We start from the raw sequence: 16,998 nt of genomic DNA, 5'->3' as shown, positions 1-16,998 counted from the left end.
AAGGAATGGGTAGGAATCAATCAACCCTGAGGACACAAATGCATACCTCCCAACTTTCTGAGATGGGAATGAGGGACACCTATTAGCAAAAGTATGCAGGTGTAATGACATATTCGTCTACCCATCGCAGTTTGCTACGGAAGTGATGTTGCGTCTCCGCCATCTTGCTACACCCCACACTCGTCCACAGTAAGGAGAGGGAAAGCGGACATGTAGTTACACCCACCGGAGTTTTGCATTTTACACGTATTTATAACAGTAAAGTTAGTTTATATGGTGAAATACAGTACTTACAACTCCGTCTGACTACTTAGATGCTGAATTTTAAAAGCAGTGGCATCCTTGCTCATCTCACAGGTTTGCTAATCTGACAGAAGTTCGGTGCTTTTAAAATTCAACATCTAAACAGTCACAGAGTTGTAAGTCCTGTATTTCACTATATAAACTGAATTTACTGTTATAAATACGTGTAACATGCAAAACTCCAATGGGTCTAACAACATGTCCGCTTTCCCCCTTCTTAGTGTATCCTTACTGTGGACGAGTGTGGGGTGTACCAAGATGGTCGCGATGAAACGTCACTTCCGTAGCAAACTGTGATGGGTCGCCGAATATGTTATTACACAGGCATAGGAGACACACCCAGCCATACCCCCTTAAAGGAGAATTGTACAAAAAAAAATATTGGTTAAACCCAATAAGGACTTTTTTTTATCACTACTATTCCTTTAGATTGGCTTTTGAAAATTACAAATGCAGCAATTTAGTCATTGGAATAAAGGTTTAGCACTGGGAAACACTTTTTTGATAGATAAAAAGTACCTTTTATATACAACTTTTATAGATCAGACCAAAATGAGGGATAAATGAGGAGGAAAGAGGGACAGAGGGACTTTGTTCCAAATCAGGGACAGTTGGCAGCTATGCAGACGGGTTGAGTACTGCGTTAATGTAGGTGACAATTGTGCGCTCATGCGGGATATATAGTGGAATTTTTCAGCCCCTGTTCACATCAGCGCGATTTGACATGCAGTTTGGAAGGTCAAATCTGAGCCAATTGTCGGCAATAGGAGCGTCTCAATCGGTGCGACACCGACTTTGCGACAATTTTCGATAGACATCTGTACATGAACTCTCACAGATGTCTTTTGATTTCAAAGCCGTGTTCAGTGTGAATGAGGGCTTGTTATCAGGTGCCTGCAGCCTGTCTGAGTACCCAGGTGTGCAGGGTCGTTATATTCTCAGGTCTGAGGATAGCTCAGCTAAAATCATTCTTTTTTGGCAATCTGCAGCCCCCTGGCCTTAATACAAGAAGTCCCAACTAGTGTCTGCAATCATATGCTGGAGTTTGTAGTTCTAGGACACTTGGAAGGTCACACTTGTCATATATACTCTGAAATAATGTCCCGAAATCTATCTGACCCCATATAGTAAGTTTTGTCATCTGATGTCATTCATACGCAGAGTGCCTGTAAACAGCTGAAGAGAGTTCAGATCATCATTGACTCTTTGAAGACCCAGATACTCTACAGCAGTCCGAAGGGCAACAGCAAGTACACGAGAATTCAGGACCTGCTCAAAAAGTTTGACTATGTAACAGCTTACATGGAGTTAAGGTGAGAGATAGTTGTGCTTCTTTAGTCATATTTTGTACATTTCACCTGAATGAAAAACAAAAGTCAAAGAAAAGGAAGTCCCATCCTTTTGTTGTTGTTGTTGATTTTCAGTGTTTTTTTTTTTTGCATTCTTGCTATGAAGGAGGATGACATAAATGTGATATTCTGAGATGTTGAGTGACAGCTGATTCACCTGGGTCACGACACCCAACTTGCCCCCTGTCTAACCTGCCAATGCTGCCATGATAACAAAAATACAGACACATGGGAATGGGAAATGAACCGCAAGTGTATCTAAAGACAAACATTTCCTATAGAGTATGGAATAGTTAAAGCCTGTCAGGTTCTTTTTTTTTTTTTTTTTTTTTTTTTTTTTTTTGCCACATGTGTTCCATTGTCTTGACCCCTCCACACCTCATCCAAGACTAAAAAAAATTAACTTCAACCTTAGATACACTTTAAATACATTGTGCTTCAACGTTATACAAATTGTGTTTTTGAATCCTGTTTCCACTCATTCAGGTTCAGATTTGTATTTATTATTTGCACTGAAATGTATAATTACAGGCATACCCCACTTTTTAAATACACAATGGAGTTTATTTTACTAAAGCTGGAAAGTGAAAAATCAGGCTCACTTCTGCATAGAAACCCATGAGCTTCTAGCTCTCAGCTTGTTCAATTAAGCTTTGGTAATAATGCCTGGAAGCTCATTGGTTTCTATGCAGAACTGAGCCTAATTTCGCACTTTCCAGCTTTAGTAAATAAACCTCATTGTGTACTTAAAAGTGGGGTATGCCTGTACAGGTGTGGTGTGAGTGCATTGTGTACGACTGCAACAGGGCGTTGGGATGCCATGATGAACACACTCATTGACAAGGGCCTGCACACTAAAACATGTGATATCTGTTGTGTAGGAGTGGTATGATGTACTATAGTCAGGCCTTTTTTTCTCAACGATTAGGTGGAGGTACTCCCACCCCCCTTTCCAAGTCACCCCATATCTTTACCCCCTACTAGGGTTGCCACTTTATCTTCACACCAAACCCGGACACTTTAGCGTTGCACAGCAATTTTTTTATTTTTATTTTAATATACTCTATAGCAGTGGTCTTCAAACTGCGGCCTGGGGGCCAGATGTGGCCCTTTTCTTGTCTTTATCCAGCCCTTGGAACACTATTCCTCCCACTGATATCAGACACTATTCTACCAACTGACACCAACAATGGGGCACCATTTCTCCTACTGACACCAACGCAATATAATTCCTGCCAATGATACCAAAGAAGGGGCACTATTCCTCCCCCTAATACCATTTGTGGTGATGTTTACTCCCGCTGATGCCAGGAAAAGGTCCACTCCTGCCATAAAGTGTGAAGGACAATAAACTGGCCCTTCTTTTTAGAAAGTTTTGAGACCCCTGCTCTATAGGATTTGGACACCTTTGGGCTCTCCAAAAAGAATAGTAATACAGCATGCATACTTTCCCCATCGCCCTCCTGTCAGGCTCTGTTCCGAATTACATTTGCATCTGATGTGTCCGGGTTTCTGGGGGACTGAAACCTGGACACATGTTTCAAAAACCCGAACTGCCCAGGTGAATCCCAGACAGGTGGCAGCCCTACCCCCTACACTGGCCTCCAAGCACCGCGCCCTGGCTGTGCTCCCTTTTTGGCTGTACTCCTTTTATGGAGTGCAAAACCAAGGATCATTTTGTGTTGCTATGGAATTTGTTAATAGCAAGAAAAGCAGTAAAATAGACCCCCTTCAGAACAATAGCCTTCTGCCTCAGCAACAAACAAAAATCCAGCAAGAAACAATAGATCTCCTAGCAGCAACAATAGACCATTCCCTCAGCAGTAAATCCCTCTAAGAAACAACCCCCAGCAACATCAGACCAGCCAGCAACAATAGACCCTTCAGCAGCCAGCAACAATAGACCCTTCCCTCAACAATAGATCCTTCTCAGCACAAAATGACTCCCCCCCCCCTTTTTAACTTTATGGAAATTACATTTCAATGCAACATGCTGGCAATGCAGTAATGTGTGAATGCCCTAGTTTTGAGCCTGCGTTCATCTGTGTAAATCATGCAAATGAATGCGCCCTAAATGTTGCCTAAAATTTTGACTGATTGAAGTTTCCTCCCAGAGCCACTTGTCTCCCCGACTTCCAAAGGCCTGAGGGTGACCCCCAGAGCCAGGGAGAACGGACATTCCTCCTCAGGGTGCAGGTTACTAGGCATAGTGGGTGTAAGAACAAGAGAGTTTTATTTCTCCTAACAGGAATGGTGGGAGAGGGGGTGAGGGCACAGGACACCTTTAGCAAATGCAATAGCAATTAAGGCAAACTCCGTAGACAAAAATAGAACTAGGCAGACCGGAATACAGATAGAGGGCCTTTTAATCTGAATGCAGAAATCTGTATCTTCTAGCAACCGCTGTCTCCGATGGCAACAACTTTTCTCACAGTATTCTTCTGTAAATCATCCAACTTAACTCACAGTATCCCACTGTAGATCCTTAAAGCAGAGGTCCTGCCGAATTATTTTTTTTTTTTTTTTTTTTTTAAAGTCAGCAGGTACAAATTCTGCAGCTGCTGACTTTTAAAATATGGACACTTACCTGTCCAGGGTGCTGAGATGTCGGTGCCCAAAGCCGATCTATCCCGTCGGCTCTTGGGTGGAGGCACCGCCATCTTCGATAAGGGAATAAGGAAGTGAAGCCTTGCAGCTTCACAGCCTGGTTCCCTACTGTGAATGCGCGAGTCACGTTGCACAATCCCACAGGTTCCTGCTGTCTTCTGGGACCTGTGTGTCTCCCAGAAGACAGCGAGGGGGGGGACAGAGGAGGAGCCGGATATGGCATAGATATCTGCGGGGACCCGTGGATATCTATGCCTGGAAGTGGGAGCAAATACCTGGATTATACAGGTATCTGCTCTCCCCTCCCCCCTGAAAGGTGCCAAATGTGACACCGGAGGGGGGGGGGGGGGGGGATTCCGAAAACACCCATTTTTGGGTGGGACTCCGCTTTAAGCTCAGCTCACCGTCTTTCACTAGAATTCTTGGACTCTCATCTATGTATGCATTCCCGAGCTTCACCCACAGCTAACTGCCGTACTTATCTTCAAGCTTTACTCACAGCTACACGCTGTATTCCTGAATGAGTCTACACTACTTCACTGTCCCCGGATAGTGAAGCGTCTGCTCTGGTATGCCTTCAGAACTTCATTCCTTCCAAATTTGCCTCTGGTAACAGGAGCAGTCATTCCTCTGGCAACTGCTTCTCTTTTACCTTCGGCAACGATCAGGCTCCCCTCATGCAGAGCCTCTGACACAGTGGTCATCAACCCTGTCCTCGGGTCCCACTAACAGGCCAGGTTTTATGTATTACCTTGGGGAGATGCAGACTAGAATACTGCAATCACTGAGCAAAAAATTATATTACCTGTGATGCATTTCAGATATCTTACAAACCTGGTCTGTTAGTGGGCCCTGAGGACAGGGTTGAGGACCACTGCTCTAACACATGTGGTTCAGCCCCAGGCTTTGGGCTTAACCTTGGCTGCTTCTCCTTTGCGGAACCCTAAACTGCTGGATAGTCCTTAAGTGGACCTAGCAGCCAGTATGACTCCTGGATAGGCTTCAGGCCTAGCCGCCAGGAGCTTCTCAACACACACCCATCCAGGCCGCAGCCTCGGGCGGGAAGAACCTTGATCACCAGACTCCTCCCAAATAGCCTATCCCAGAATACACAGTGGTCAAAGAAACTACTGCTGATTGGCTGAGACATCCTAGTTACCCGTTACCTGAATTTATGGTAATCCTTCATTCTAATGCCAAAAGCAACAGTGCCACCTATTGATAGAAGAGAGAGACTACCCCAAACTCGGACTTCGGACAGGAATCAGTGGATCAACCTACCAATTAGCCAGGCTAGTTACCACCTAGCACAACTAGATTTATTAGCAGCCCTGTTTAGGACCCGGGTACTTTTTTTTTTTTTTTTTTGCATTATTATACATTTTGTACCATTGTAGCCAGTTTTTTAAATGTTATATAATATTTAGATTTCAGCAGGCTCGGTTCTTCACACTGCCGCGACTTTGAAGCCGACACTCCAGCGCAACTTTGGCACGACTTGTATACGACTTCTTTAACAGAAGTCAATGCAAGTCGTGCTGAAGTCGGCCCAAAAGTAGTACAGGAACCTTTTTCTACGTTGGAGCGACTCAAATCGCTTCTATTAAAACAGTTCCATTGCACTTAATGGGGAGCAACTTGTCATGCAACATGTGCTCTCAAAGTCGGAGCGCTTGTCTGTCGCACCAGTGTGACCTCGGCCTTAACACAAATGTTGCAATAAAACTTCCAGTTTAGACTTTTGTTTCCTTTAGGTAATTGAATGTAATAAATGTATGATGTTCTTGGCTGCAGGCAGCACATGCTGACATTGGTAGGGAAGCAGTTCTCGGCCTTCCTGGAACAAGGGAAAGAGGTGAAGATTTGGCTGTCGGATGTTGTGGAATTTCAGGAGAGGCTGCATCATGTAACATGTGACCGACACCTTGTTGTCCAGCAGCAGCTCTCACAGACGCAGGTACACAGAATACATGTTGTGTGATATTGATATAAGGCTCTTTTATACCAGATTTTCTAGCTTTAACATTGGGTGCAGTGCTCTTAGTAGTGCAGCTAAAGCCCTTTTTACATGTGGCCGATCTGTCTGAACAAAATCCGCCAGCTCAGCGGGGGAACTCTCCACTGAGTAGGCGGATGACAGGTCTGTGTCCGCTATGAAGAGTGGACAAGGACAGAGGTGGTCGGATGGAAATGAACTGCATGTCCGTTTCAATTCGATTGTCATCTGATCCACTGGACGAATGCTGGATGTATTGCTATACATCTATTTTAAGTGAATTTTGCTTAATCAGATGCCAGGCGGGGGTGTCAGCGGACAGATGTCCACTGAAATCCGCTGCCACATAGAGGACAATGGGTGGTCTGATCTGGTCCGCCTGAAAAACAGACAGACGGACCAAATGGTCCGCTGGCGTCAAAGGGGCTAAAGGGATTCCTGATTTCATAAACATCCCCAATTAGACATGCATAATTAATTTAGTTCTAAATTAGTTTTATTAACGAATTTAGACAAATTCGTTAATTCAGAAATATCTGAATTTTTGCAAATATTGGAACATTTGGATTATTTATTGTTATTTTTATTATTATATTTTGAATTTTGGAAATGCAAAAATTTCAAAAACCTGAAAAATTAAAAAATCTGAAATAATAACTAATAATGATTTAACTATTGCTAACTATTAAATTATAGGTATTGGAATTTCCTTTCAAATCTGGCTGTTAGTGAACGTAACGAATACGAATTTATCCAAAGTTACGAATTATCTGTAGTAAGAAATGCCATATCTAAACGAATGGAACATGACAAATTTAATAATATTAATAAATAACAATAATAATAAAAACTTTTCATTATTATTTGTTCCGTTACATTTGTTTAGATGCGGCATTCTTTATTAACTTTGTATTTGTTACGTTCACTAGCAGACAAATTTAAAAGAAAATTCAAATACCTATAATTTAATAGTTATTTTTTCAAAATTTTGGATTTTCGTTCTTTTTTGTATTTTTCCCTTATTTTCAATTTTCCCAAAAAAACAAGTGAAACGAAAAAGAATTTTTTTTTCGGCAGTGCACATGTCTATCCCCAATGTTTCCATGCATGCCCTTCCACTAGGATTTTGATGCTTCCTACCCAGCACTTTGCCTGGCAGTATTTATCTAAGAGAGCCTACTTTTCAGATGTATTTTGTGCCGTTCTTTTTGTAGGTTATTGGGAAACAAAGTAAAATGATTGCAGGAAAGCTGGAAACATATGAAAACACTGCAAAACAACTAACGGCTACGCTACAGGTAAGACGCACACAGCTCATCAATGTGTTCAGGAAGTTTTTAACATGTACAGCTTTTTTTCCTTTTTTTTTTTTTTTTTTTTTTTTTTTTTGGCACACTGCAGGATAAACCGAATCCTTGCAAAAATGTATAGTTATAAGTAAAATTTTGTGTTTTACAGCCGAACTCTAGCCATTTCAATTTTTTTAGCTGAGTCAATGGTGTTCCGGGCGAGCAGAGTCTAGTAGATAAAGAGGGGGAAAAAAAGTAATGAAAGATCCCTCTAAGAGTATTCAGTTGTAGGTAGGTGAAAAGTATGATAAGAAGTCTACAACCATGCCCAAAAGTTTTGCGAATGACACAAATATTAATTTTCACAAAGGTCTGCTGCTTCAGAGTATTTCAATCTTTTTGTCAGATGTTACTATGGTATACTGAAGTATAATTACAAGCATTTCGTAAGTGTCAAAGGCTTTTATTGACATTGACATGAAGTTTATGCAAAGAATCAATATTTGCAGTGTTGACCCTTCTTTTTCAAGACATGCTGTCGATCAACTTCTGGGCCACATCCTGACTGATGGCCGCCCATTCTTGCATGATCAATGCTTGGAGTTTGTCAGAATTAGTCGGGTTTTTTTGTTCACCCACCTCTTGAGGATTGACCACAAGTTCTCAATGGGATTAAGGTCTGGGTAATTTCCTGGCCATGGACCCAAAATTTCAATGTTTTGTTCCCCAAGGCACTTAGTTATCCCTTTTTCCTTATGGCAAGGTGCTCCATCATGCTGGAAAAGGCATTGTTCCTCACCAAACTGTTCTTGGTTGTTTGGGAGAAGTTGCTCTTGGGGGATGTTTTGTACCGTTCTTTAGTAATGGCGGTGTTCTTAGGCAAAATTGTGAGAAAGCCCACTTCCTTGGCGGAGGAGCAACCCCACACATGAATGGTCTCAGGATGCTTTAGTGTTGGTATGATGGTAGCGCTCACCTTTTCTTCTCCGGACAAGGTTTTTTCCGGATGCCACAAACAATCAGAAAGGGCATTCATCAGAGAAAATTACTTTACCCCAGTACTCAGCAGTCCAATCCCTGTACCTTTTGCAGAATATCAGTCTGTCTTTCCTGAAGAGAAGTGGCTTCTTTGCTGCCATTCTTCATGCCAGGTCATCCCCCAAAAGTCTTCTCCTCACTGTGAGTGCCGATGCCCTAACACTTGCCTGCTGCCATTCCTGAGCAAGCTCTGCACTGGTGGTGCCCAGATCCCGCAGTTGAATTAACTGTAGGAGACGGTCCTGGCACTTGCTGGACTTTCTTGGGCACCCTTCTTCACTTCCTCACACCTGTATGCACTCAGCCCCCCGCCCCCTCACATGTGCATATATGACACGTGTGCACACACACCCTTCACTTGTAAGAAGGTCTTCTTAGTCTCAGCTCTTGTTTCCACATGTCACTGAGACACTACATGCAGCGCACACAAGGAGTGCAGATGCAGGAAATAGCCAGAGGTGACAACAAAGAGCCAGATGTCGGCTCAATGACACAGAGCAGCAGAAGCTGCCGACGCACCCACTAAGTGCCCTGCACCAGCCCAGGCCACCTACAAGTTTTTGTAACAAGATAATCAGTGTCATTCACTTAACCTGTTAGTGGTCATAAAGTTATGGTTGATTAGTTGTTCAGTTCTGTCTGACTCTTAATGACCTCATGGACCATAGCGGGTGCCAGGCTTTTCTATCCTCCACTGCCTCCCAAAGCTTGCTTAAAGGGATTTTAAGCCCTCGTGTTTTTTTCACCTTAATGCATCCACCCCCCACACTATGTAAGGCTGCTTACACCGCAGCCATACATAGTTTTAGGAACGAAAGCAGAAAAATGTAATTTCTTCCTTTACAAATGTCATTTAAAACTGCTCGCTGCAGTAATGTTTCGCCGGATCCCGGCAATATAGATAAAAGTCATTTTAAGAAACCCCCCCCCCCCCAAAATGTTGATGGGGACAAGGGCCACATCCCCACAACCCTTGTCCAGTGGTTGTGGGGGGTCTGCGGTCGGGGGGGCTTATCGGAATCTGAAAGCCCCCTTTAACACATTCACCAGAAAAAGTGTAAAAATTTTAAAAATTACAGTAGACAATTTGGGACAAGTCCTTAACAAAAAAAAAAACAAAAAACTGTCCTTATTCATCTTCAATCACAGTGTCAGATGACCCGAGGGAAAAAAAAAAAACTGAAAAAACTCCACCTCCATGGGAGGCTCCTGTTGCATGACTTCAGAAGGGGGCTTGGTCACCCGTTTAAGTCACAGGTGGCCCCACCCTCAGCTATATAACAGCTGTCAGTGCAGAAAGCCTCCAGTCAGCGGGAGCCTCCCATGAAGGCAGAGTTTTTTTCCTTTTTTTTTCGACTCGGGTCATCGGACACTGATCGAAGATGAAGGGACATCATTATTTTTAAATAATAAAGGACTTGTCCCAAATTGTCTGTCATTTTTACCATTATGGTGAATGTGTAGGGGTACAATTGTACCTGATACCCATTCACATTGGGGGGGGGCGCGCAGGGTCCCCTTGTTAAAGGGGACTTCCAGATTCTGATAAGCCCCCCGCCTGCAGACCCCCACAACCACCAGGCAAGGGTTGTGGGGATGAGGCCCTTTTCCCCATCAACATGGGGACAAGGTGTTTTGGGGGGGGACCCCAAAACACCCTCCCCACATTGAGCACATGAGGCCTGGTACGGTTCAGGAGGGGGTACTCTCTCTTCCCCCTCTTTTTCTGTGGTCTGCCAGGTTGCGTGCTCAGATAAGGGCCTGATATGAATTTTGGGGGGCCCCCTATGCCATTTAAAAAAATAAATTTGGGCGCAGAGTTCCCCTTAATATTCATACCAGACCCAAAGGACCTGGTAATGGACTTGGGGGGGGAGAAAGAGACCCATGCTGTTTTTTTCAATGATTTTTTTTTTTTTTTTTTATCTATATGGCTGGGATCAGACAATTCATTACAGCCCATGAGCAGTTTTAAATGACAATTTTTTCCTTTCGAAATGTCATTTTGTTGCAGTACTGTTCTAAACACGGGAACGATGCGCCACTTTACAGGCATACTAAGGACACCCCCCAGGCACAATATTTAAAGTAATATTTCATTTTTATTGTTTCACTTCAATTATTATTAAAATCACTGCTCCCAAAAAAAAAATGTCTGTTTTTAAAACTTTTTTTTTTTTTGCATTGATACATGTCCCCTGCAGCACTCCCCAAACACTTTTTATGACTACTTTTAATAACTTGTATATAAGCCTTTAAAATTAGCACTTTAGATTTTTCATGTTCCTGTCGGCTCATCCCTACCCAGGGGGGTTGCTGCTGCTTCTTCTAGTAAATTCACAGCTGTTTTTAGTAAAACTTTTACCTTACTTTAAAGTGGGAGTAAATGCCCATACATGCTTTTTTTTTTTTTTTTTTTTTTTTTTTTTTTTTTTTTTTACCTATAGGTAGGCCTGTAATAAGGCTTATCCATAGGTACAGTAAATATCTCCTAAATGTGTGACGTTTAGGAGATATTTACTTTATATGCAGTCGGTGATTCAACTGGCACATGCGCTCTGAAGGAACAGCGGCTCCTGTGCGCATGCGTGGGAGTGACTTCATCTGCTCACTCGCACAGCCGGAAGTCCACGAACCCAGAAGCAAGACAGAGTGAAAAAGGGCCATCACTGGTGACAGCATGCCACTGGGAGGGCTTCGTTGTAAGGTTTCACATAATGTGCTAGTATGCAATTTAACACATTATGGCATTGCTTTGCAGGTTTAAAAACAAAACCACAGTTTACCACTGCTTTAATAGGGACGTATTCTAGTGTACACCGGGTAACAGTGTATATGTCCTGCAGGAGATCTTCAAGCTGAGGAGCAACAGCACAGCTAGTAAAAAAGGAGTATTTGGCAGGGGTTGCCCAAGTGTCCACAGCATAGCAGAGTAAGAGGCTTTTACATCAGGTGAAAGTGTGTCTATGTATATTTATTTCACACACACCTTGCCAATTTAGGTGGACAAATGTTTTGTTATATTTCTAGTATTTTGAAGGCAACAGGCTTCATTCTCAAAATTTTTAAGTTGCTAATACATTTTCAATCACAAAAAAATGGTTGTATGTATGAATTCTTTTAAAAGAGTGTTCCATTTACTGCACACATACATTTTAATGTGCTTATAAAGATAAAAGGTTTTACCTTAAAACGGGGTTCCACCCTAAAGTGGAACTTCCGCTCAGCAGAACCCTCCCCCCTCCGTGTCACATTTGACACCTTTCAGGGGGGTGCAGGTATTTTCACCCACATCCGGGTATAGACTCCCCCAGGAGTCTATGCTGTTTCCTGTCCCACTGTGCAGTCTGCTGGGACACACACGGGTCCCAGAGACAGCGCTGACCATTCCCATTGTGCTGTGTGACTTGCGCATGCACAGTAGGGAACCGGGAAGTGAAGCCGCAACGCTTCACTTCCTGATTCCCTCACCGAGAATGGCGGCGGCAGCAGCCGAGAGCCAAGCGATCGGCCGCCGACATCGCTGGACCCTGGGACAGGTAAGTGTCCATTTATTAAAAGTCAGCAGCTGTAGTATTTATAGCTGTTGGCTTTTAATAATTTTTTTGTAGGTGGAATCCTTCTTTAATGCATTCTATGCAATAGCTTAGTGGTTCTCAACTCCTGTCCTCTGGACCCACTAACAGGCCAGGTTTGCAAGAGAAGTGAAATACTGTATTTAATCAGCGTATAAAATGCACTTTTTTTCCCCCCCCTTAAAATCAGGAAAATCGTGGGTGTATGTTATACACCAATCCCTGCTGTCTGAGGGAAGAGGAGTAGTAGACACTGAATTGCACAGAGCCACGATCTCCTGTGTACCCAGCGCTCCGTCACTCACAGCCACGCCTCCTGGCCCTGCATAGGGCCACGAGGCATGGCCGTGAGCGACGGAGCACCGGGTACACAGGAGATCGTGGCTCTGTGCAATTCAGTGGCGCTCGCTCCTGCTCTTCCCTCAGAGATAATCCAAAACTGGCGAGGCTGCAGATGGGCATTGAACAGGCTGCATTGTTGGTTAATTTATAGGCTGCAGATGGGCACTGAGCAGGGTGCATTGATGAGCCGTGACCCTAAGGCCGCGTACACACGGGCGGACTGTATGGCCTACTTAGTCCGTCGAAACACATTTCAGCGGACAGTCCGCTCGTGTGTGGGCTTCAGCGGACTTTTTCAGCGTGCAGTCTGGCGTACTAAGTATTTCGGATTTTTCGAAATTCTGTCCGTCATACTTTGGTTTCAGCGGACAATCCGCTCGTGAGTAGGCTAGTTCGACGGACTAAGAATGGCGCATGCTCAGAAAGGATTTACACGGCGGAAGGGTGCATTGCTGTGTATTGGACTTCCTATTTCTAGTCCCGTTGTACGTGCTGTACACGTCATCGCGCAAGCTTTCGACGGACTGTTTGTGCATCCGTGTGTGGTCAAGTCCGTTCATTCGAAAGTATGACGGACTAAGTAGGCCATACAGTCCGCCCGTGTGTACGCGGCCTAATTTTGCTTCAAAGTTCTTTATTTAAAATATAAGTTGTTTTTTTCCCTTAAACTTCCCCTCTTAAAATTGGGGTGCGTGTTATACACCGATAAATACGGTACATCACAGGTGATATAATTTGCTGCTCAGTGATTGCAGTATTCTAGTCTGCATCTCCCCAAGGTAATACATAAAATCTGGCCTGTTGGTGGATCCTGAGGACAGGGTTGAGAACCACTGCACTAGCTGATCCTGCCCCATTGATCAACTTGTGTACAGCGAGCCTGTCGGTTTTTTTTAAAATGAACAAACACATGTATGGAAAGAAAAGAGCCCTTCGTGAGTCTTGATTCTTTTAATTCCCTTCTATGTACTAATTGCTGATCATCTAACCCAGTAGTCATCAACCCTGTCCTCAAGACCCACTAACAGGCCAGGTTTTATGTATTACCTCTAGTCAGACTAGAATACTGCAATTGCTGAGCAGCAAATGATCTCACCTGTGATGTATTTCAGTTATCTTGCAAACCTGGCCTGTTAGTGGGCCCTGAGGAAAGGGTTGATGACCACTGGTCTAACCAGAGTGTTGTTTTTAGGAGATGGAATCATTTTCAAATAGCTTTCGACTTGCACTAAGAAAAGAGGATGGAAAGCATCGGAAGAGATGGAGCGACACCCTGATGAATTCAGTGACAGAAGAGGTCAGTGTACTCCATAATTCTAATATCTTTACTATAAAACAAAAGTGACCAGAATAAAAACATCACAGAATCTGAAACCGATTCCACTTTAGTCATCCCTAATTAAAAAGGTCAGAACTTCCTGAAACATTTCACCCCCTGCTAACACCTCTCTGACCCTTTTAAGCCTCTAAATAGGATTTCATTTGGCCTTAAGTCTTTTCTTTCCTTTCCTACTAGATGACACAAGTGGCAGAGCGGTTCTCTACAGTCCTCAAGCTAAACGCATGTTACCAGACACATCTGCAGGGTCTCCTATTGGACCTCCTGCTAAACTAAAAAGCATAATGACGCTGGACAACATTCTCTCCATGTACAGAACTGACATTCCAAGAATGCAAAAAGATGTAATTATTATGTACAAAATAAATATATTCCAAATTATTCTTTTGCAGAAATGTTTTTGTTGCAGCACTGCCTATATCACCTGGCCACAAGATGGCAGCAGAATCACAACCTCACCTTTTTCCAAACCTAAATTTCCCATATACATATTTACAGCCATAATATACACACACGTCATGCCTGGGAATATTTACTACCTCGTTCTACCCATTTCTGCAAATACTACTTTACAGTATGTACAGCACAAACCTTTTTGCTTAGAGATTGTAGTAAAGGGTAATTCCGCCCTCACTCATGCCCCATTCCTGTAAATTGAGGCCAAGCCAGAGGCCACATTCCATAAGTAGCTTACACTGGGAGAAGAACCACGCTGCCCATCAGGAGAGGAAAATTAGAGGAAGTATTTAATAGGAAATTTTCTGTTTTCGTGACAGACTCCATGGCAGTATACATTGTGTGTTCTCCCCCTTTCAGGTGTATGAAAAGCTAACTAATGGGTACTTGCTCTTAAAAAGAATAAGTTCACCTTTTTTAACATGTAACATTTTACAATTGCATACAGATGTGTATTTACTGGATTCTTCCTGTACAAATACACTTACCTATTCACATATCCAAGTCTTCATATTTGTAAAGGTGCTTGCACTTAGTTCTTCTGCAATCATATAGGACAGTGGTCATCAACCCTGTCCTCGGGGCCCACTAACAGGCCAGGTTTTATGTATTACCTTGAGGAGATGCAGACTAGAATACTGCAATCACTGAGCAGCAAATGATATCACCTGTGATGTATTTCAGTTATCCTGCAAACCTGGCCTGTTAGTGGGCCCTGAGGACAGGGCTGATGACCACTGATATAGGACAAATATTAGCTGAAATCTGTACATTTAGAAAAACAAAAACAAAAAAAAAAACATATTTGCTCCCCTAATAGTGGTACATATTGTACATTTTCTGAAAAATACAATCATGTATCGGTCTGCAAGGCTTTTTATGCATTAGTAAATAAATGGGCTGAAGAATTCATTTAGCGAATAACACAGCTGTATAATGCAGGGGAGGAGAGGACATTGCTTCTTTGCTAACCCACTGAAACTTCATGTATAAGAAAGATCTGAATGAACATCAGTCATATATAAAAAGAAATTTATTATCTCGCTAGACAAAAAGTGCAGATTACAACAGTGACAACTGAGAAAGCGCTAGGACATCCAGGACTATATATTATTGTAGACGGGTCTCAGACATTGTAAGAAGACGACGACACATTTCCACCATGTCCGGTCCAGTTTGTGTGAACAAAGTGTCCTGGATTTGACAAGAGCTCATAGGTGTGAGCGCCAAAGTAGTCTCTCTGTGCCTGAAATAGAAAAAGTACACAGAATATTACTACTACCAGCACACTCTCTGTACCCAGCCATTCAAATACATCCACAGGGAAGGCCTGTTATTACCAGAATAAAAAACAAAATATAGATATTATATATATATATATATATATATATATATATACATACACACACACACACACATATATATACATATACACACACGTATTCATATTATTTTATTATGTGTGTGGGTTTCCTCCCACACTCCAAAGACATGCTGGTAGGATAATTGGTTCCTGTTTAAATTGGACCCTACTATGTGTATGTATGAAATGTGAGTTAGAGACCTTAGATTGTAAGCTCCTTGTGTGCAGGGACTGATGTGCATGTAAAGCACTGTGTAAATAGACAGCGTTTATATTATTGGGTACCTGTAGTAATAAGATAGACAACAATGTTTGGTAGATGTATCAAAGATAGGAATAGAAGACATATGGAAAAAGTTTATTAAAAAAAAGGGAGAATTATAATTAGGTAAAAATTCCTAAACAAATAAAGCAAAACTGAAATGGCTTTACACACTTTTTACAGTCTACAGATTTTTGTGCAACATGACATTTACAGGATAAGATCAGAACTATTACAAAGGGGTGACTTCCCTGCAGCAGATATCTTCAAAGGGGTCATGGGAGAATCAAGCCTCTCTCAACTGGGGTGCCATCAGAGGTCCCCAGGTGTGCTGCGGGATCAGCGGAGAAGGGCTGTCGGATGAGCCCGATCCCCTGCCGAACTATACATCGGCACTGTGAGGGAGCGCTGTCAAGTTTTAGCAAAGGGAAGGGGCGTGTGCTCTCCGCTTCCCCCTACAGTGAAGGAAGGGTACAAGAACTTTCAAACGGGCTTTATACATGTATGTGCATGTTACATATATAGTTGGTGAGGTTGGGAAGATACAAGTCCATCCTGTGTGTGCGTTTTGTTAATAGTACATTGTATACCCCTGTATGTTGTCATTGTTAAGGTACCCATCTAATAGTTTGTGTTTGCGCATGTGTCTGTATGGGGGGGGGGGGGTGTACACATTACATTTAATCCTGACCCCCCCTATTCCTGTACTGTCAGAACTGCATTTTAGGGTGTGCTTGTCATAGAAGCAAGCAGTGCTGCTCTGTCTAATGTCGCAGTCACAAAAAAAAAAAGAAAAATTATCGCTGCCATTACTAGGAAAATTTTTTTTTTAATAAAAATGCCATAAAACTATCCCCTATTTTGTAAACACTATAACTTTTGCGCAAAACCAATCGCTTATTGCGATTTTTTTTTTTAACCAAAAATATGTAGAAGAATACATATCGGCCTAAACTGAGGGAAAACATTTTTTTTATATATTTTTGGGGGATATTTATTATAACAAAGTAAAAAATAATGCATTTTTTTCAAAATTGTCGCTCTATTTTTGTTTATAGCGCAAAAAATAAAAACTGCAG

General features: G+C 42.5%; 2 protein-coding genes across 2 annotated transcripts in view; one reads left to right on the top strand and one right to left on the bottom strand.

The window, feature by feature from the left end:
• LOC143934504 (uncharacterized) overlaps positions 1-14,219 on the top strand; it is a 51,406-nt gene extending 37,187 nt beyond the window's left edge. Inside the window, exons 4-8 of the mRNA XM_077458181.1 lie at positions 1,465-1,616; positions 6,054-6,216; positions 7,470-7,553; positions 13,692-13,796; positions 14,016-14,219. Coding sequence (XP_077314307.1) covers positions 1,465-1,616; positions 6,054-6,216; positions 7,470-7,553; positions 13,692-13,796; positions 14,016-14,114 — 603 coding nt within the window. The 3' untranslated portion in view covers positions 14,115-14,219. The remainder of the gene's footprint in view (positions 1-1,464; positions 1,617-6,053; positions 6,217-7,469; positions 7,554-13,691; positions 13,797-14,015) is intronic.
• A 1,090-nt stretch (positions 14,220-15,309) lies between these two features.
• The window catches only part of PGD (phosphogluconate dehydrogenase), a 30,635-nt gene continuing 28,946 nt past the window's right edge, over positions 15,310-16,998 (bottom strand). Inside the window, exon 13 of the mRNA XM_077458180.1 lies at positions 15,310-15,540. Coding sequence (XP_077314306.1) covers positions 15,421-15,540 — 120 coding nt within the window. The 3' untranslated portion in view covers positions 15,310-15,420. The remainder of the gene's footprint in view (positions 15,541-16,998) is intronic.

Source organism: Lithobates pipiens, unplaced genomic scaffold (genome assembly GCF_037356315.1).
Source record: "Lithobates pipiens isolate NorthernLeopardFrog02 unplaced genomic scaffold, aLitPip1_a1.2 Scaffold_27, whole genome shotgun sequence".
NCBI lineage: Eukaryota > Metazoa > Chordata > Amphibia > Anura > Ranidae > Lithobates > Lithobates pipiens.
Note: the sequence above shows the minus strand (reverse complement) of the source record. Positions and strands in the feature narration are given on the sequence as shown.